Raw genomic sequence first — 22898 nt, 5'->3', positions numbered from 1 at the left:
TAGATCTTTTCTGCTAAAGTAAAGAGTCATTAAACTTGCTGGAACCCGGGACTGAAGCCAAAGTCCAAGCCCCACTGCCCAGGGCTCAAGCCCTCAAACTTCCCTCCTCCCTTCCAGGGCAGGGGGACTCAGGCTTCAGTCTCCATTCCCGCGGTCTTGCAGTAAGTTTTTGCTGTCAGAAGGAGGTTGCAGTGCAATGAAGTTTGAGAAACCCTGATCTAAACCATCCCTGACGGGTGTTTGTCTAACCTGCTCTTAAAAATCAATGATGGAGATTCCACAACCTCCCTAGGCAATTTATTCCAGTCCTTAACCAGGGAAGTTTTTCCTAATGTCCAACCTAAACCTCCCTTGCTGCAATTTAAGCCCATTGCTTCTTCTCCTATCCAGAAGTTAAGAACAATTTTTCTCCCTTCTCCTAGTAGCAAGCTTTTATGTACTTGAAAATCTATGTCCCCTCTCAATCTTCTCTTTTCCAGACTAAACAAATCCAATTTTTATTACTCTTCTCTGGACTTTCTCCAATTTGTCCACATCTTTTCTGAAAGTGGCACCCAGAACTGGATACAATACTCCAGCTGAGGCCTAATCAGCGCAGAGCAGAAGAATTACTTCTTGTGTCTTGCTTACAACAATCCTGCTAATAGATCTCAGAATGTTCTTTGCAACAGTGTTACACTGTTGCCTCATATTTAGCATGTGGTCCACTATGACCCCCAGATCCCTTTCCACAGTACTCCTTCCTAGGCAGTCATTTCCCATGATTGTTCCTTCCTAAATGGAGTACTTTGCATTTGTCCTTACTGAATTTCATCCTATTTACTTCAGACCGTTTCTCCCGTTTGTCCAGATCATTTTGAATTTTAATCCTATCCTCCAAAGCACTTGCAACCCCTCCCAGACCAGTATCGTCCACAAACTTTACAAGTGTATTCTCTACACCATTATCAAAATCATTGAGGAAGATATTGAACAAAACAGACCCAGAACTGATCCCTGCGGGACCCCACTCGTTATACCCTTCTTTGAAATCAACAGTCCCCCAAGCCAAGGAAAGTACCAGGACAAACCCCTTTACATTTAGGGGAGTGGTGGGGCTGTTGAGAAATATACCAAGGAATGCTCAGCATTTTTGGTTTGGACCAGCATGTAAATAGATTTATCTGGAGTGGGGATGCAACTACATGATTTGGGTAATTGTTGCTGACTCATACAGGAGGATATATCAGATAATACACAATGTGTCAAGATATTGTTTCTGGTTGGAGAGGTGAGCACTTTAGTCTGGTATGGGAAATAGGGTTTTATATCATCTGTTTAAATTGGAAAACTATTCCTGGATGACTATACATCTTACTGGCTAATGGGGCTGGAATATCTAATCTCTTTCTTGTGACAGAGATATTATACCTGGATAGAAACACCTGCCTGCCAGCAAGGTTAACATCCTATCATTATTCTCCTGGATTAGCAGCTGGCCATTTGGGAATTTTGCTTTGTAAGAAAGAGTACGGGCTTTTCATGCCAACTACTGACAGCTGAATATCTAGTCACTAGATAGTGTATCACCAGAACATACAGCAACAGATCATTGTTAAAGTCTTCACTCTCAAAACTCTCAGCGCTCTGCTTTAAATCCTAATTTCGTAGCAATTTCAATAAATTCCTGGAGTGTGAACAAATAAAAAGGCAAAAGAGTCTCACCTAGAGTTTCATTTTAATTTAATTATGTCATTTTTCTGTAAGAATGTGTTGTCTGTATTTTTTTTTAACAATGGCAGCATTCCATATAGCACAAGGCTACAGAACATATTCATGCTTAACAAAGTAAACAAAAAAAGTTAGCTTTATAATATAGTTTGGTGTTTGAAACACGATACAAATGAGGCCTCATGAGTTTGGAGCGAATGCACTTCCATTCCAACAGTGAGGTTAATATTCACACATCTCAGCCAGATGAAGGCTAAGGGATCACAGGATAACAACACGTGCTGCTGGGGCACCTCTTATGGTAGAGCACACACGCTTTACACCTCCCATCTTCCATCTTGCTTTCTTCTCATCATGAGACAAATTTATACAACTGAAGAACAGGGCAGCCTGTGCAGAGCTGAACCTGTTCTACAATGTCCCGGTATATCTATTTGCTGCCTCTATAAATAATTGCATCTCTTGCTGCTCCTGCAGTTCAGCAACTCTGGCCTTAAGATGTACTTGTGCTCTGAGATGCACTTGTGCTATTTGCACTGGGTATACACATAATCCTCTTGACCTCCAAACAAGTGGGCATATCTTCTGCTAGTCTTTTATCTCCATCATTACACTGGGATCTTCACCCTAGGACTGCATTTGTTTGAGATAGGGATTATCTTTACATTAGAAACTAAAGGTGGAGGGGGTTGGTTGGGTTTGATGTTGTTGTTTGTTTATTAATATTTAATTTATTTAACAAATTGTATTTACTTTAGACTATTGAAATCAAGCATGCGCGTATCTAGTCAGTGCCTCTCACTCTGCGTGCTCTCTCAGCTCAAGATTAGGCCTCTCCCTATGGATTTTTCCCAGTAGAAGACACAAAGATTTTGCTCCTTTGACCTCCACAGTTACTATCAATCGGTTGGTCCCAGCTATGACTCACCGCTTCAAACATTTGCTGACTCACAGTCCTTAAAGAGACTTCTTCAAAGAACATATTTAAATTAGAATGTATGGGCCAAACTCTCTGCTAGAGAAAAAGTCATGCAGAAATTGACACAGTGTCTTTTTCATAAGACAGTAAAATACATTCCACTTTTTTAGTCATTCTTTTTCTTTTAATTCTAATTAGCACAGAGTTATGTATTACTGAAATATATCTTAATGGCCTGATTTTCAAAAGTGCAAGGCACACAGTAGTTTCCATTGCTTTCAGTGCGTGCTTAGTATTTTAAAAATCAGGCCATTTATTTAGGTGATGAAATATGTCAATAGGAGCCTAATTTCAGGCACCTGATGTTAAAAAACTTGACCTGAGTATTTGATAATTTATTCATATTATACCTGGAAAGAGATTCAATAGTTATCACACTAGCTACAGAAAATGTATTTCACTTAAAGTCATATTGAGGAATTTTTTCTTTCATACACAGAATTGTCAGCTATAAGGTGTTCGATCTCTGTGACGCAGTTTATCAGATTTCACTGCCATTGTACTGACACTCTAGAAAGTTTTGGTATGAGCTGTATGTAGGCAAAAACTCAATGGCAAACATTAATGGCCTTGAGATAAATCCCATTGTTAAAAAAGTCACATTCTGTCTCTTTGTGAACATGGCAAGTGTTAATGTGTAATTCTCAGCAGGGATCAGATGGGAAGGGGGGAAGGAAGTAATGCCCTTCCAAGTTTTACCCACAAAATAAACTCCACCCAAGTGAGCTTCCAAAATTTAGACGCCACTGAATGTACACTCACACAGATGTCTTTGCATCAGTTATACCCAATTCACATTTTTGAATTATTCTTTACAACATGGCATTTAGACTGTCATTTTAAAAAAAAAAGATCAGGTAGGATTCTGTACAGCAAGACTGTACCTCCATAGAAGTGCCAGTAAGGCATATGGGTATATAGCTGCTGTTTCTAAGCCACAGGTTAAAAATGTATATTTCTAGTCCAGGAGTAGTCTATTATTTTTTTGTCAGGGCTAAATTTCTTGGTCAAGGTATAGTCAAGGTCCAGACTCCAAAGAAAATAATAGTAAAAAAAATAATGATAATAATAAGTAAATAAAAAGATTTTGCAGTCCATTCAAAAGTGTCTGGTGGTCTGGAATTGGCCTATGGGCTGCCTATTGATTACTCCCATCCCAGACCCTGCTCCTTAAGGTGCCACTTCAGAAATTCTAGTTAGCATGTATTCCTTTCCTCCTGCATCTAGAAATCCAGTTGCCTCAGCATCTGTGATGATATGGGGAACGTGTCTGTATAACTTACAAATTCTGGGTGATGTTTATAAAGTTATTGTTATGAAATGCTGTCATTTTAAATGCCTCTCTGTGAATGTGGAATTCACCATTTGCTGACAAGCCTCTAGCACAGGGCTGGCTAACCTGAGCCTCAGAAGGAGACAGAATTTACCAATGTACATTGCCAAAGAGCCATAGTAATACGTCAGTAGCCCCCCATCAGCTCCTCCATCCCGCTCCCACCCACAGGCAGCCCCACTGATCAGCGGTTTTGTGGCCTGCAGGAGGCTCGGAGGGTGACAGGGGAGGAGCAAGGGCATGGCAGGCTCAGGAGAGAGGGCAGGAAGGAATGGAGTGGGGGCAGAGCCAGGGGTTGAGCAGTGAGCACCCCTCGGCACATTGAAAAGTTGGCACCTGTAGCTCCATGCCCAGAGTTGGTCTCTTACAAGGAGCCGCATATTAACTTCTGAAGAGCTGCATATGGCTCCAGAGCCACAGGCTGGCCAGCCCTGCTCTAGAAAGTACCTACCAGATCAAGGACAATGGAGAGTTGTTACAACTTAATGACTGCCTGGTTAGGTGGAAGCACCTTGGAACTATGGATACCCTAAGGACTGTGCCAGAGGTGGGAAACCAGTTCAATCTAGTATCTCTGCAGAGGTCTGAGACAGAATGAAAAATTCCCAAACAGGACAAAAAGAGTCAGAAGTAACAAAACAGGGATTTAAAGAGGACTCATAAGGGGAAGGCTTTGGGAAGGACAGGAAGCTTTGGGCAAGGGGAAGGGGAAGAGATAGGCATGATTTCATAAAGAGGTCGAGAGGAGGTTTAGTTGTGACACCAGCCAAGGTCAAATCAAGCTGGGGGGGTTGGACAGGAGAGACAGAGAATGTTCCATGGTGGTGAGGAAACTGAGGCAGTGAAATGCATGTAGGGTTTATCATTTTTGTCTAGATCTGTGTATTTCTCAGGCTACTAAGCAAAGAATCCTGTGCAAGTCCTTGTGTGTTTGTGTTGTGTGTTACATATATCACAAACACCCCAAAGAGGTAAACTGTAAACCCACAAGGGTGGAGTTCCGGGAAGGAGTATGCATACACCATATGGGAGCCTGTGCAATATTCCCTGATCTATGGGCTAGGCAGTTGGACTGGTAGGTCTCAGCTCTCAGGAGAAGGCACTAGACAGAGGATCTGCCCTCCTGCCCCCAACAGTGTGCATAGAGAGATCAAGCCAGAGTCAGTGCCTGTACTCTGTTCAAACTTCGAGGCTTAAAACACACAGAGATTCAGTGTTTAGATCCCCTCATGGTAGTCTGGTGAAAGTCCACGAGGGGGATCTTGACTAGATACATGACACCATCCGTGAACAAGATCTGACAACAGCAGTCATCATTAACTTTTAGTTGTAAATCTAGTCACTTTTTTAAAAGAATGGCATAATAGTTTTATTTCATCTGAATCCCACTGCTAGTTTTTGTGGTGCCGTATCACAATTTTTTAAAAGTATATATTATTTCTGTCCCTCTATTGCTGTACGAAAGGCCCACACAGCAACAGGACGAAATGACAAAGGGCCAGATTCTGACTGAGTAGGCTCATTGATCTCAATAGTACGAGTTGGGGCATAAAGGTATGAGAATCAGGCTGTGACTGACTACAAAGAGAAACAGTCAAACAGACTCCATGCACAGTGCATAGTGGAAACTAAGTGGGGGGGGGGGGGGAAGCAGAGACCAATATTTCTCCAATCGCTTTCAACTCCAGTAACCTTAGGTGGTGTAAAAAGAGTAGGTAAAGAAATTTCAGACATAACTGATTTTTAAATAGACTGTGTCCCCTCGCCCGAATACAGTCTATGTAGGAATGAAGCTGTAGCAGGGTGGTTACCCTACTCCTGCCCTGAAGGGCTTAAAACAGCCCTGGGGGAAGGTTGTGGCTGGAAGCTGCTAAAATGGGCTGATTGGGAAGCGGCTGCAGCTGGGCCACGACAGGAGCTCAACAGTCTCTCTCTGTTTGTACAGGGAGATGGGTCTGGCTGCAGGGGGGCTAGAGACAGGGTACCTGAGTGGAATAGGGCTGGGGAAAGGCAGAGGAGACGAGGAGCTCTTGCCTGGAAAGCCCTAGGCTGCAGCCTAGCAGAAGGCATATAGGTAGTGGGGGTTGCAGAGAGCAGCCTGGGGGAGGAGGGGGTGCAGCAACACAGAGAAAGGGGCACCCGGGTCCTGGGAGGGACACAGGGGCCAGCGGTAAGGCGGATCGCGAGCCTGCAGGGCGTGCTCCAGGATGCTGGAATGGTTAATTCCCATGGTGACCAGCAGGAGGCGCCGCGGGGTGAGTCCGTTCCTCTACAGAAGCCTTACACCTGAAAAACTCCAAATGTTACAAAACGCCTGTCAAGCATAGCAACAAAGGTCCCTGTGAGCACATCACCTCAGCGCTCTGCTCTCCACACAAGTTACACACTGGCAGCCCAGGTCAAGTTCTCTGCCCAAATATTCAAAGCCTTCCATAGGATTAGCTCTACTATCTCCGAGATCACCTCTTCCTCTTTCACTGAAACATCAACAGAGGGAACTTCTGAATGCAGGAGACTGGACCTAGACCCATAGGACCTGGTCCTAGACTATAGAACTCACGTCCAGATGAGCTAAGAATGACCGTGCAGCTCAGCTTTTCAGAATTACCCTCCAGATTCATTGCTTTGATTTAGCTTTCCTCAGTTCTTCATATACACAGTCATGCAACACACCCACTCACACGAAGTATAAACTAAATCAAGCTATTTGTCTGACAGGCTGAAAAGAAAAGGAGGAAGAGAGAGATTGTTATAGTTATTTCTCTTTGAAATTATTTGGGAGGAGCTAAGATGCTACAATGATGGGAACCATGTAAATTCCTAGACTAGATACACAGACAGATTAGAGAGACAGATTAGCTACATAAAATTAATACCCTATTGTACAGAGCTGAATATCAATCCAGTTCTCAAATCTCTAGTTTACTTCTTTTCATTTTAAGATCCTAATCTTATTTACTGACAAGAATTTGTTCCTGCCTATTGGATTAATTTAAACATTTACTTCTACTTTAACAAACAATTCTATTTATAGAAAATATCACGTTACAGGTTTTGTGAGTTGACCTAACGCTTTACTACACATCAAGTGTAAAAACGTATATAACATTTGAATATTCTCCAGTCTTCGTGACAAACAAAAGAGAAGATAATTTTGTGCTTCTTTCTAATTCTTTTCTTCAATAGAGCCCTTATCTCAGATTTGTACAAAACGTAGCCAAACTACCATCATTAACTATTTGAAAATGTAATGGTAGGTTGTTAGTAAAAGGTCAAGTTACATTTGGGACAAGATAAATGTGCTTTAAAAATGTTAATATATGCCAACGTTAACCTTGACACTCCTGCTTCCTAAATACCACAACCAAAATTAAAAAACGAAATAAATAAATAATAAAAACTGAAATTCCACCTAAAATAACCATAGAATAACCCAAAGAAAAAAATATTTAAAAAAAACCCTAACAAGCAAATTTTGTCCCCAGAAAGAGAAATGCCAGAAACTCTATGAAGTGCACTAGGGACTTCACTGTTGCTATGAATTGTAGGCAGACAGTGCAAGATACTACAGCAATGGGCAACAGTATAAAATCCATAGACAGATTAAACAGATCTCCTCAGGAACAAACTTCTTCCCATGAGCACTTGCAGAACCAAGGTTTAAAATGAAACAAGTATTTTTCTGTGCAGTGGTAGTTTTTCATCTCTTAACTCCCAGTTTGTTGCAATATGCTCACAAAATGAAATTTCTTTCCTAAGGACCAGATTCTGCCTCTCTTATTCATGCTGAGTATCTCCTCACTCCGTTTGCCAGCTCAGTGATTTCAATAAAAGTATTCATGGAATGAGGGTATGTCTTCACTACTTGCCAGATTGGTGGGCAGCGATCAATCCGGCAGGGGTCAATTTATCGTGTCTAGCGACCCCCGAGCACTCTCCCATCGACTCCTGTACTCCAGCTCAGCGAGAGGTGCAGAGTTATTCACGTAGCTGAAGTTGCGTACCTTAGATTGATCCCCGCCCACCAACCCCCAGCGTAGACTAAGGGTAAGATTCTGCCTAGTTTGAGTGTGTCAGAATATGGACCTAAGGGAGAGATGGCAACACTACAAGTGTTGAAAATTTGCCCAAAATGAAGATTTTACAAGAATAAGCTTTTACAAACCCTAAAGATCATCCCATTAACTGTTTTATAATTTCAGTTGATTTTTTTTAAAAACCATTCTCCTGTAGTATTTGCAACCCAAATACAGCAATAAGGCCTGTCTATAAGACCTGAATATGAAACTGGCAATTCTATTTCTCTTATCCAGGCAGAGTAAAATACCAAAGGTAAACACACCGAGTTCAAAGGAAATTAGGTATTTAATATTTCCATGGTGTAAATATAAAGTGCTATTTGTAACAAAATTAAAGCCACTTGCGCTAGTTGTTTTTTTTTTAATCAATACATTAGTTTGTAATCTGACAGCATGTCTTTACATGGGCCTATTCTTTCTGCCTTTTTTATTTAGGTTTTCTTTTAACATATTTAGAATCAGAGCAGTTTTCCCCAGCAGTTCTAGCACCTATAGGACCTAAGGAAGGACTGATTTTCAAAAAGGCTAATCATTCAGTGCTGTAGTGGAAGTTAACAGGCCCTGCAGGAGACCAGTACCTCTGACCCTCTGTCCCTAAGCTACTGTAGACAGCAGTATCCATTTGAAATTTCAGTTTAATATTCATCTATGGCCAACTTGTCTAGCTGCAAAACATAGACATCTTTCTCTCCATTTGTATTATTTACTTTTAACAGCAGTGAACAATTCCAGGAAGGATGCCTACCCCAAAATACTATAGTCCTAGTAACACTGGGCACAAGTTTGACAAATCCTGAGTATAACTCTGAGCCTGGAGCTGGTTTCTTTTGCTATTGCACATAATGGTAGCTGTGGATCTCTTGTCCATTGGATGTTGACTTGCTGTCTCGTATTGATCTCCTCTGCTAGGCTGCTGTGCCCAGCTCCTTTTTATTCAACATGCAGGCAGCCCAGCAAAATCAGCTAAAATCCTTACATCTGAAGTGCTGGCATGCTGACACAAGGTGCTTCAATGAGCCAGATTTTAGTTCATTTCATTTGGCTGCCAGCATATGGAAATAAGCCAGAAAACAAAACACGGGAGACATAACACAAGTGAATAGAGATAAAGGAAGGAGTACAAAAGAAGGCTCAAGTGAAGGAGAAATGAAGGTGGCTGTGGAGGCAGACACACAACACAGGGTCCAGGGTGAGGAGGGAGAGACATATATATACACACACACAAAATACTCAAAGGGTGGTAGGAGTGGCAGTAGCAAAAACAACAGGCAGCATTTGGCTAGTGGATAAGTGGACTGGAGTTCAGTACACATGGGTTCTATTTTGCCCTCTGCCACTGACTTGCTGTGTGCCCTTTGGCAAGTCACCTCTCTGTGCCTGTTTCCCCTCTCATCCTTGCAGGTCTTGCTTATTTAGACTGTAAGCTCTTCTGGGTAAAGACCGTACAGTACTGTACAGTGCTCAGCACAATGGGGCCCTAATCTCAGTAGGTGAGGCGAGGGGGAGAGGAGAATACAACACAATACAAGGGCCAATGAAAAAGCACTGCAGATGAAATCACAGCACAGGCACAACAACATACAGCAGAAGCCAGGGAGCAGAAAACAACAAAACATTGAAGACACTACAAAAGGAGGAGGGAAAAAAAAGGAGGAAGACCCCATGAGAACATAGACCTGGCAGATTATACATATCACAGAGGGTGGACATTGATAATAAGCAAGATATGGGGGATGGGAAGGGTTACACTCACTGCACGCCATCAGAGCGTAACTCTCATGCACCAGCATTTTCTAGGTCTGTCTCTGTCTCCTAATAATCTCCACACTCCCTATTCCCTTTGAAGGTTAGTGGATATTACCTAGTCTGAATAATCTTGCTGCTATTATAACACTCACCTCCAACAGTGGACTGCTGTAATGCTCCAAGGAATATATTAAACTCCCCACAGCTTCTAACCACATTGGACTTGATTGCCATAGTCCTTCCTTGGCAAGCAAAGAGGAGTCAGGTCCCCAGTACTTCCCTGCTAAGACTGTGATACTGGCTAGGAGCAGGGGCAACTCACCTGATAACACTCCTGTAAAAGCTAATGAGTGAAGAGGGGATAGATGAGAGTGGGGAATGGGAGGAGCACAACTCCACCCCTTGCTCCCAGCTTGCCAGTCACAGTAGCTGTCTGGGCGCAGAATAAGCTGCTCCACAAAATAAAGCCTGAGATAGCTTACTCCCTCCTTAAAGTAAGGGAGGAGCTGGGAAGGAATTGTGACTGTCCTGAGTCATAGTCCTTCCGCCAATCAGCTCCTAGAGCAGGGAAGCAACACACTACCCTTTCCCCACGGCATATTGTAAAACCACCATCTAGCTCTTGGTAGTAAGCAATGGCATTGCAGTTCTGGTGGGAAAAAGGCAGCAATGAGCCACTCCTGTTTATATTACATTACCATAACTAAAGCAAAAAGCTGGGATCCATAAATTATAAACATCTGTCTTAAAGTTCATTTCTCAGCATTCATATAATGCGCGTGACACCCATTCTGAACAAACTCATTTTGAAAATTGCAGCTACTTCCAACAAAATAATAAATGAAGCACATACTACGTTTGAAGCCAAAATGAAAAAAGCATCACCAAAAAAAAAACAACCCGAAAATAAATCCTGGCAAGATGCATCGTATTTGGAGCATATGAAATGGAAGACCAGCTGGCATGAATGAATAAGTATTTATTGAATACTATTTATCTAACACCTATCAGTAAATAACTCCTTTTCTACACCAAGCTGCCCTGACAATTAACAAAGTATCATAGCCATTGATAATTATCCTGAAGTAAGACTCATCTATCATTGATCAAGAGCAATTCTCAAGTGACATCAAAATTCAGTACGTCTTGCAAAGACATCTGTCCCTATTATGACAGATATCAAAATAGCAGTGATACAGTTGGGCTAATGAACAGAGCATGGGACTGAGCACTAGTCATCTCTGCCAGTGAGATTCTACGCAGTTCTTGGCATAACTCAGACAGCCTAGTGGGCCTATCCAAGTGACAGCAGTCTCCCAGAGATGTTCTGCAGGCCACGGCACAGTCTGGAATCTCAGCAATGGTGGATACTGTGACCCTACCCCCATCATGCCTCTCCCATCACGAGCCCTGCACCAGGCAGTGCCCTTATGCTGAGGCTTACTCACAGGACCTCAGAGGGCAGCATTACAGCTGTCTTCCCCGGTGTCTACACTGTGAGAAGTCTCCCCTGGAAGGAAGCATGGCTTTCAGGGCCCCTTTACGCTGCTCTGTCCCTTTTAGCTGGTGTAAAGGGGCCAGAGCAGGGAGCTGATCTTACCCTGCGTTTTCAACCAGCTACGAAAGTAACTCAGTCTCTGGCTTCAGACAAGCCATTTAAAGCTACATTTTCAAAAGTGCTCATCTTGAGACACCTTGGGTCTCATTTCAGAGGTGCTGAGCACTCTATTAGTTAAGATATGAGAGCTCAGCATTTCTGGATAATCAGAGAATCAAAGGTCACTTCCACACCTATAAAACCAGGGTAGCATCACTTGCTACTCCTCTCAGAATGGGTTGAGAGGATTAGCTAATGTTTGTACAACTCTCTGCAGATCTAAATCATTGTATCAAGCGAAGCAATTATCTTCAAAGTGGGTCCACTGAGGGAAGAGCAAGGCAGCAAATGAAGGATACAAAACTTATTTCTCTTTCTGTTCAGTACAATTATTGTTTGAATTATGCTTGCACAAAACCCCACCAACCCGCCTATCACAGTAAATTAATGTTTATGCTATTAGATTTAGACAATCTTACACTAATGGTTTTTCAAACCACAGGAAACTACACATTGCTCAGAGACAACTGTATACAGTTATACTAATTCTGTAAAATGGCTGAGATAAAAGGTTGAATCTGACTGGCCAATGAACATTTTAAAAAAAAAGGTATAACAGCAATCTTCCATTTCAAGGAATTGCATCTGAGTCTCACACCTGCACTTGTGAGGCAAATACAGGCACTTGGATTCACAATGAACACTGCTGGTCTCCTGCTAGAAGCAGAAGTCAACCAGATTTATTTTTAGTTCATCTGTCTTAGTACTTGATCCTACATACACTACATCCTAGAAATGGCACTGAAAATTACAAGCTTACTGGGAATACCTGGTTCACCTAATGTTTCTTTAGGATGTAAAGCTGCAGAACACAAAGAGAACACATACAGAAAAGTCTGCGAGTCTGATGCTCTTCCAGGCAGAAAGCTTCCAACTGCTTTGCTAAAGGCCACAGCAATATGTCTCCTTTACGGTTATTTTCACTAAGGGTTGTTTAACAGCACTTACAGGAGCTCTACCTTGACACAGTATATGCTCCTCTAATATAGCTTAGGAGAGGCATTTAGATTATGAAATCATGCTGAAAGTTTTGCCGAATGTTTGAAAGACTCGGTGCTGCTATCTTTTTCTGATGTCTTTCAGATACTGTTTCTCACTCTTTAAGTGCTAAAGATAGCCGTCATCAACACAAAAACAGACACGGACTTGTGTATGTCCTGTTCAGTTTTCTTTTCAGTACTAGCCTTTCTGTCTCAAAACCATTTTAGAAGTACAAATTTCATTTACAAGCTAAGCAAGTAAAGACATATAATAAAGTTCAATTACAGAGGTAGATTACTGGTCTGTATATCAAATAAAAGGAATACAGATAGTTGTGAACATGTGGTATTGAAAGTGTTCTTGTTTTAGGCAATATCTGCAGTTCTGATCTTACATATATTTTAAAAGCATGGCTATTATCAGGTGAAAGGCAGATATGATACTCCAGTATGAACAAGAAATGAATGCCACAAATATGTTCATCTTTACAGAATTTCTTGTTTAGGTCATATCAAAAAATAGAACATTTTAAAAAATAAAATTTCATTTTCTACTCACAAGAACTAGTCCCCAAAAACATATTGTTGTGTGTTCACTAACATCTGAATTGGTATTTTAAGTTGTGTACTACCTTCATTAAGTATAAAATCATGCTCTTGAATCAGTCATGAAGCGCTCCAAACTACCTAATTCATATTGAATATTTCAGAGTTTGTTAAAGCTGGAGAAAGGGCTCATTAACACAGTACACCTTTGTTATGAATCAAAAGAGGTCAGGAAAACAGCATGAACTCAGTAACTAGCTCCTAAACAATTCACAGCCATAAAACGAGAAGATAAAAATAAAAACTGTATTCCCCGTTATCTTCACCCCTTTTTAATAGCATCCATCAATTTGCACATTACCAACAAGCTTAACTCATTTATAAGCATACTCCACAAGAAAAGGTCAGACAAATTTGAGGCACAGCCGGGTAGAGCAGATATAAGGATTGCAGTCTTTGTCTGTGTAGTGAGATGCACATCCTTCCCTATAAAGCAAACGCACTGGCAGTATCCTTTAAAGACAGCTATTCCTTCCCACACAAGGAAACAAAGAAGTCCATCATATGTCTAAGATTTCCAAGACCATTTCTTTCACTGCTTGGCTACCATCAGCTTCCTTATTCTTCCAGAAGGCATCTGTGAGCATGTGGAGAGAGGGGGGAAATTACAAAAAGCCTTTAGAAGCTCACCCTCATATCATCATGGAATTAATGTAGGCATATCATTCTTGCTTTGTCTGTACTTTTTGCAACCAAAAGAAGAGCAGGAATGTAAACTAAGTGAGCTCCTGAAATCTAGGTTTAACTTCTTGCACCATAATTATGCATCCCAGTTTTATAATCCAATCTGACATAGAAGTATTTCAGGTTCTCGCCTCCAAGCCTTGTGGAACCCCTTCAACGTGATTTTTCTTAATCTCAGCTTGTTTTCCAGGTCATCAATTCAATATCTCAGGGCTATGCTGGCTTTGGAATTCTCTGTCAAAACAGCATCTTCTCCATCAATAGTTATTTCCATATCTTTAATTTCCCTCTCAGCTTCCTGTAGTCTCGAGCTAAAGGTTACCAACTTCTTAGCCAGGAAGGCAACTGCAGCTTGCATAACATTGCATTTGTTCCTAATATCCACAGCTTGCCCTTTAAGCAAATCAAATAATATTTGATCATTCAGCTCTGCGCCTCCTGTTGGTGTAAAGCTGAACACAGAAAGGTCAGACTCAGAGACAGCAACAATACTGAACTCTAAATAGTACAGAGTGTTTGATCTTTAGATACGGCATCATGGAGGCACAGACTGTACAAAAAAAGTAAGGAGAATGAACTGAACTAATAGTTATAAAGAAAGACAGTGTCATTTTGGTACACCCATGAGAATCTCTCTACTTCATCCCTCTCACATACAAGACAAATTAGTTTGCCAGGGGTAGCTTTGATTTACAAAGATTTTTAGTCTGCTAAAGATGCCAGTTCACAAAATATGAACAAAGTAATGTCTGATTCATATTCCATGGGGGAAAAAAAATCTGTTAAACAACTTTCTTCTTAAATAAATTTTAATCACATAGCAGTGAGGTCAATTCTACTATGTAACACCCTATAAATCAAAGCCACTTCACAGTACCATCCATAAAACACAGGTCATCAAGAATCAAATGTCTGTACACAAGGAACCAAAAAACTAGAGGTCTCTACATCACAACAAACACAATCTAATATGGTTTAGGACTTCCACTTATGATCTGTACCAATCAAGTGATCTGAATGACACAAATATAATGCAACAGAGGAGTGTTCTAGCAATTTTGGTCTATAGAATGTTATCTGCATAATTTGATTCAAAATTCAGTTAAATTTTTGTATTTCAACACTTTTTGTATAATTAGATCATTCTTGATTCATAAATTGGCTTTGCCACAAATAAGCAAAAGAGGGAAATTATTCACATAACTGTTTTTTTTTAAATGACAAATAAAGTTTTACCATTCTGTATCTGAGAGTCAGAGAAATAATCCTCCACCCTTGTTTTACAATGAAAAGTTGAAAATCTATCCACTGACAGAGAAGGGCACATCAAGAGACTAGAGTTCATTACAAGTCAACAACAAGTCAACATTATCAACAAAGACAATAAAACCAAAGAACCCACCTGGAGACTCAGACACTCAATTACTAGGTAAACTGAGTGAATGCTTTGTCTCACTTGCATATTTAGAGATGACCATATCATCAACTAAGATCCTCATAAGACAAGTACAATATTGTGGTATTCTCAAAATGATGACATTGAATTCTGGTTAAAAAATTATGGAACTACAAGTCAATGACAGATCTTCAGTCTTCACTCTGTTCCTTTCTTTAATAACTATGCTTATTCTCTTACAGAAAACAATGTACATCATTATAGGCATTTAAAACAAGAGACAACATGCAAAACATCATGTATAGTAATTATACTTGTACATGTATAAATCTTACCTCAATTGTGGGAGAGAAAGAGCCAGACAGACCAGTGGATAAGAAGCAGAAAGCAGATGCTATACAAATACAAATTAAAGTACTGGTAATATAAAATAAATCCATACATCTAGAGAAGAGTCCGCATATAGGATCAACTTGAGATTCAGTTATGGTTTTGTGAGGAATCTATATTTAAAAAATATATATGGTGCTCATCTATAACACGTTGCCATAGAGAACTGTAAATGCTTTCTGGGCATCATCCTGCACCATTTAAGTTAATGAGATTTTTACCATTGACCTCACTGAGAGCAGGATCAAACTATATATTTGTAAATCTAGTTAAGCAATATAACACACAATTTTAATCAACTGCATACAAAACTCAGTATGTTATTTTCTGCACATACAGTTCTTAGTCTGATATATTTTGTTTGTGCTGAGGGGATGGCTCTCTTTATAAAAACATTTCTTTCTAAACTTCTTTCCAGCACTCAATATTGTCTGCATGTGTGTGAAAGCAATTGCAAAACATAGCTACACAAGTACTGACAACATGTACTGTGACAATATATGAGTAAATCACTGTTCTGTTTCCCCATTCTGCCCATCTGCAGTCTTTTGGTATGGAACAACTATATCATAAAAGCGCCTATTCACACATGCTTTTAATATTACACTATTTAATCACATACAGCTGTAGCTTATGAGACTGTTATAAAATGAAATTTTAATGTAGCATTGGAAGCAAGTTCTGGAGAAACATCAACCACTTTTCTCTCCATACACTTTCTATCATTAAAAGATTAAAAAAATAAAAACAAAAAAACAAATCAATAATAAAAACAACCCACTCATTTAAAAAAATCTGCTCATCTTACTGGAAGCTTCAGAGTATGTATGTTTGTAAGCGAACTCCAGGTCTCTGCCAGAAGTACCGATAATGTCAAAAAACCTGCTTAAAATCATATCAGTGCAAAACCAACACTATCCAGACTCCTTAGAGAAAGACCTGAAATGAACTCAGGCATTTATCTCTGTACACAGTTTTTGTTATCTGGTTTTTAATTCACAGAAATCTAAGAGCCGTGGATCTGATGATTTTTTTCCAAGTATCTGAGTTAAAGAGATACATATATCATCTTGTCTATCTTACTCTTTTAATAAACACAGATACATAGTGAATAATTTTAAACACCACTGTTTGCTTTTAGATATTCATCATGTATAAACTACTGTCAATAATATATAATAAGTTACAGCAAGATTCTTATCACCTGACCTGGCAAAAATGTACCTTTCCTCATGTGAGTAAAGTTATTCATGTGTGTTTGCAAGATACAGCCCTATGACATACATAAACCTAGGAGGATTGTTGGTCAATGTCTATTTCCTTATACCAGCAAAACCAAAGAAACGTATTTCCATTGATGATTGCCTATCTGTAAATTTTGGTTAGGTAAGAAAAATGCTGCTTGAGAACTTATTTGATTTGATTTAAGGATATTCACTTTGTATATTTTGATGTGATGTCAACAATTTGTGTTTTAATGTTTATAAAGCTTTAGCTGATGGATCCTCAATGTCTACTATGATTAAATAATTGTCTAGCTCCTCCCTTTGTCTGACACCTCGCAGAATTTCCTGCAACTGTAAAAATTTAAATCAATATTTTTTAAAATGCTGAAAAATAAACATTATCCATCGAAATTATAAAAACAAATACTGAATTCTGCCAAAGCTAGCCATACAGTGAGGTCCTGCTTTAAAAGGGTAGGGGGGGAATCTCATCTTACTCACCCACTTTTGTGTTTTATTTAAGCAGATTCACACTGAAGGAAGATCAACTAAAACACAACATCATTTGAAAATGATATTGCCCTTTATAGTAACAGAAGTATTTTTAGCTTAAGAGTGTGTAAAACTATATGGTAAGTAGTACTGAAAGACAAACAAGCATGTGTGTTTCTGATTTTCTACGGAGGACATAACTTTAAGCTTTTTGATTGTTTAACACAACAGGCAGCATACCAGGGTTAGATATTAACGCAGTCAAAAATATAATCAGTGTTCAAACAATATTTTAATTCCATTTAAACAACTGCATATATCTTAAAGACACCTGTCAGAGATATTTTTTAAAAATACTATAATTTACTGAACCAACCAAGAGCTAAGTACATACAAATTTCATTCCCAGAAACATATTTCTCTATTTGCAAGTGTTTGCTTTTACTTTGGCACTATCACACAGGCTCCAGCTAGACTTTTGAGCCCTGGCGGCAGTCCAGGTTGCAGATGGTTGAAAATGCAGCCTGAAATCAGTGTGCGGTTGATGAATTACTCTTTACACCTGACCCCTACTTCACACCAGGCACCAAACACAATCTGAACACTACCAGTCCAAAAAAGCCCTGTCAGGCATCTTAGTATCTGGAACTCTTTCTTCTAGGCCTTCTGTATGTCCAGATGGCCCAAAGTGGGGAATGCAATAAACTGACTAAACTGCAATGTGAGTGAGAAAAGAATTCTGGCATGGTGGGTGCAAGGTAGTGGAGAGGCATGGAGAGCTGTGTATGGGTTCTAGCGATTTGCTTTATAAATGAGGCTGATACAGAGGAAGAGGAAGTGTTCCCCCCACCCCACACACACATCTCAAAGCAGTTCTTGACTTGCCCAGACCAAAGAATGTCTTAAAAATGGGGGAAAAAAGGAGAGAGAATGGAGGATTTCATTCTTTTAAAAAATGTTCATACTCAAAGTGACTTTTAAAAAGTGTAACAATTTCAGCAGTACACTTGCTTGAATTTCCAGGGCTTCTTTCTCAAGTTTGTGCAAACATTGTCACACATCTGACTCGCTTACCAATTCATTCTTTTTCATACTCTTTTTTGTTCACTTTTCTGTTAACATCCATGCCAGATGGGTTTTTATTCACACAGATGTTGTGAAATGGCTGTTCTTCCTATTACACATATGTGCATGGCAGGGTGTTTGCACACTGGTATTCACTACTGGTGCCACCCTGTGTTTCAGACATCCAACCAGGAACTGGAGTTAACACCATGTGATTTCATTGACCAAATACACACTATGAATAATAAACAGTGACTAGACAAAGATATAGCAAAGCAAATAGTATACAAAAAACTGGTAAGCTGAAATATATTCATATAAAGTGCCGGTCAAACGATTGTGAAAAATAAATCCAGAAGAATCAATGTCTGTCCACAGGTAATTGCAAACAGCAAATGACTCAATTTATTCAATGCAATATTTTCTCAGAATGGTCTTCCCAGGCTTAATTCTGACCATAAACTGCAAAGGCCAAAAGGAAAGACACAAACACTATTACTTCAAAAGATTCCATCAAATATGTAAAATCGTGTTGGCGAAATCTTTTTTTCCTCATGTCATTCTTAATCATTACATGAAATTTCACATCACTCAGTCTTTTCTCACAATCTTAAAAAAAAGAACTACACTTTCGGGCAAGAGATTAAAAATGGAAATTCAAGGATTGGGGCAAGATTAGGTATCGCTTCTTATAAGTGAATTTCTACAACATAGCTATGTAAACTAGTTGGTTTCTTAGTTATCCCATCAACACACACACCACTCTAGAAACGTTTCATTGTCAAGCAGTTCAAAATAAAATCAAAGGGTTTCCTAAATTATAGGAAATAGTGTCATATGCATGTAACATGCAAACATATTCCTTCATGTTATTCTTTGCAGCAAGATGACGTGAGGCCATATATTCCTAATTTATAACAGTAACAAAAATGTTTGATTTTAAATATAATTCATAACATGCCTAGCATAAGCAAGTTCTACTCTCAGGACTTAGCTAAGAAAGTTCAGACGATTTAAGCTAATTCAGTAGCGAGCCAGCGTCATGCCAAAAGGAAAAAAATACCTTTTCTTTCAATTCCTCTGTTTGTCCTTACAGGACATATTAAAGACATTATAATCTCCTTTACAAAACTGAACCTTTTTAAATTTTTGGATTATTATGGGTTTGTCTGAAACAGCCATTGAAGTATTAACTTCAATAGTGGCATTTTATAATTAAGGTGCTCAACTAAATTGAATAATCAGACTGTGTTTCATGTTCTATATGAGGCCATGTAACATTTGTAAAACTTGAGGCAATCACCCAAACATGTGGATCCTATTCTTCTATTTAAAATTCTTTAGACCATACAGTTATTAATGTGCATCATTATTGCTTAACAACACGTTAGCTATATTAGAAGGTACAAATGTGGACTATATATCTTGTGAACCTTATTCAATCCTGTACAAAACCCCTCCAAAAAGCTGTGCTACACAGTACTATTGTACTTCTTTCAGAACAGCTGAGATTAATTTACAGTGTGAGCAAAGCACTTGCTCTGAAAATGTGAGGAAAACATTTACATTTCAGAATGTTGTATATTTAATGCCCTGTTGCTCAGTGCTTTATGCATTGAACAAAAATGCCCCCAGAAAGCCTGATTCCTTGATATGATTTTAAGTTGATGCATTCCCCCTTCCCTATGTATGAATATCCAGATATGAACACACGTTTTCACACAGTTGAGTTCTAAAATTTTGTTTAACACAATACACAGCACAGTTTCCAGAAAATAAAAAAGTTGTGAATTTCACAGCGCAGTTGAAATCATACAGTGGTATATTAATATGTGTTATTGTGATAGGCGTGATAATTGATACAGTTCTCTACCACGTTATTTGATTACCCAAATATTGACTTTGGACATACAGTGTATCTAAATACTCTAAAATGTCCCAGAAGCTGATGGCTAGTTTTAAGGTAACAAAATCCAGATGCTGCCTGTCTGCACTACTCTAAACTCTTTAGAACTATAGTATAAAAATATATACTTGTGAGTTTAATTATGATTTAGGTTTGAAAGAGAGAGAGAGAGAAATTAATGCCACATAAAATTTATTATAGATTTGGTATATTATCTACCCTTCCAAAAATAATATATTTACACTCACAACTTTTCACAACAGTACATAATTTTATACTCTAAAACACAATAGATAATTATAGATAATACATAATTAAATAATATTAATTTATTTTCCAAAAGCTTCAGGTTAAAAAGTCATTGTGTGGAAAGCAGTTGTCACTTTCAACTGGATCAGAAGGTTAACTTCCCCAAAAAGCATATTTTACAAAATAGAAAGAGAAATTAAAAAAAAGAGGACTGGCAAAATTTAAGTGACATGAGTAAAAGAAATGGAATGTCCAGTATTTCTCATCCAGTACTTGAGGCTATTGTTCTTTCAAAAAATACCCATAAATTGTTTCATGTCTTTGGCTTGCCAGGTTTTGAGGAATGGTATCAGTCTGTATCCCCAATCCCCCAAACAGTTGCTAGCTTGACTGCAATACTGGTTATAGCTTCAACGGGATCCTGCTGCTGCTGCTGCTGCACAATACAGACTAAATGGTCACAAAGGTAAAATGCTATTTGAATCGACCTTGAGCGGGGAAAATGGTGAAACAGTTACTCCTTGCCCTCCCCTCTAAATGGGTTGATCTCACACAAAAATTCTGCACATTATAGGTAGAGAAAGCACACAGAAAACAAATGAGAGGTAATCATGTTATGAATTACAAGGTTATAATCACACTGAGTGGTTCTGGTGTCATCACAACTCACAATTAGTTAATTTATATAATGCAGGGGTCTGGCTATAATCATTAACAGAAAAGTAATTTTATTGGCAAGGAAATGTAACCTGGCCTTTCAATAATAACTAGCTCAACGTGTATGAGACCAAAAGTAACCCCCCTCCCCCCCGGGGTGGAGGTTATTGGGGTTTTTTGTTTGTTTTTAAAAAACAAGAATGTTAGTTCATTGGCTCAAAGAGTTAATCTATGGTCGTGAGGTTGCACTTCATAACAGTAATTTTCTTTATGATGCCCTAACTGGTTTGCAAAGTTGGTTTTGTTACTGTCCACTGGATGCAAAGAAGACTCTTTTGGGCAGCAGATTATGGTACAATGCCATTAAGGAAAAGCAAAGCATTATTTAACTAATTAAAATCCAGGTGTCATTGACTTCATTTAGTCTTGTTGGGAGATGCAGACCAGCCTTTCAGAGCCACTGACATTGAAAAAAATGAAACCATGTTTGGTGCTTTTTCTGAGAGTAGCTACTATGTATTTCTAGCCCTATCAAATGTAGCAGCACGCAGCCAGATCATCCTCAATATTTAAGGCAACATTAAAAGCAGTTCAATACATCAGAGCAAACTCCAAAAGATTTACAGTAGATTAGCGCCTTGTTCACCCCAGAACCCCACAGCATCTCAGACTTCACCGATGAAAAGTTTCAGTATCCACTGTCTCTTTGCTAATGGCACAATGCTTTTGAATGCCAAATAAATTGCATAGATGACTGAAACGGTATTTGCATGCCTGATGCTGTCCAGAACCATCTCCAGCCTATGCCATAATCATGTATACTTGCTTCAATAATAGTAACCACATTTCTTGTAGGGAGAGGGGCATTAAAGGGATTAACTAAAGACAGTAGTCAAAATAAAATTAATAAGTAAATGTATAAAGCCCAACCTTGCTGTTTCTGGCTATTCGCTCTGCCCCACATGATACTGAATTCAAGGGGAAAAACAAAAACAAACAAAACAAAACCCTCTAATTTATGCAACTCCACCATCCATCCTTCACTAAGTGTATAATAATATCATATTAACACTGCTGGACAGGCAGGGAACTGCTGTACCATACCTTGGTTTGGAGATAATGAGGGTAGTAGTAAGTGTACTGAGGGTACATTGGTTGCTGTTCCAAGCGTTTGCCCATGTAGCTGGAATCTTTATCTCCGATGCAGGGAACTCGTTGACAGGGTGTAGTGCCCCAGGCCTTTCTTCCTCTTAAACCACTATTCCTGACAGTACTGATGACTGAGGAGGCTTTCGAGACTTCCTTGCCTTCTACTGCTCACAAGGTCCAACACAGCAAGAATAAAAAACAAAAACAAAATATAGACAGAGCTAAAAAAAAAATAATCTTGTTTTGTTCCCCCCCCCCCCCCACTCCCAAACAAAAAATACCACTGATTGAAAATCACAGATAGAAAAATGCTGTTTGGGAACATAGTTTGGATTTCCTTCCTGTTCGTAAAGCGGCGATCTGGCTAATAGCTTAATTAGCTTTTCTGAGGGTATTTCCCCCCCCCCCCCCCCCCCCCCACGCCCTCCTGCACTCAGGATACAGCGTTTTCTTTCCTAGCCAGCTTGTCTGTAGTAACGTCAATTGCCAGTGTCTGTAGAAAAAAAGTCCTGTTAGAGAAATCAGCAAGACAGTGGAACTCCAAACCGCTGCAGACCAGCTTTTCCTCTTTCTCTTCCTCCTCACCCCAACCTC

The 22898-nt window shown here is 39.3% G+C and overlaps 1 protein-coding gene across 7 annotated transcripts in view; it reads right to left on the bottom strand.

Moving 5' to 3' along the window:
- Positions 1-22898, bottom strand: part of RBMS3 (RNA binding motif single stranded interacting protein 3) — a 1007942-nt gene that overhangs the window by 577191 nt on the left and 407853 nt on the right. For 3 of the 7 annotated variants that reach the window (XM_075062480.1, XM_032790017.2, XM_075062481.1), the window contains exon 1: positions 22260-22533. The exons of the other annotated variants lie outside the window; for them this stretch is intronic. In XM_075062480.1, coding sequence (XP_074918581.1) covers positions 22260-22334 — 75 coding nt within the window. In that variant the 5' untranslated portion in view covers positions 22335-22533. Of the gene's footprint in view, positions 1-22259; positions 22534-22898 lie in introns of those variants that run through there. 7 annotated transcript variants of the gene reach the window in all.

The sequence above is a fragment of the Chelonoidis abingdonii genome, chromosome 2 (genome assembly GCF_003597395.2).
Source record: "Chelonoidis abingdonii isolate Lonesome George chromosome 2, CheloAbing_2.0, whole genome shotgun sequence".
Classification (NCBI taxonomy): Eukaryota; Metazoa; Chordata; order Testudines; family Testudinidae; genus Chelonoidis; species Chelonoidis abingdonii.
This window is presented reverse-complemented; position numbering and strand designations above follow the sequence as displayed.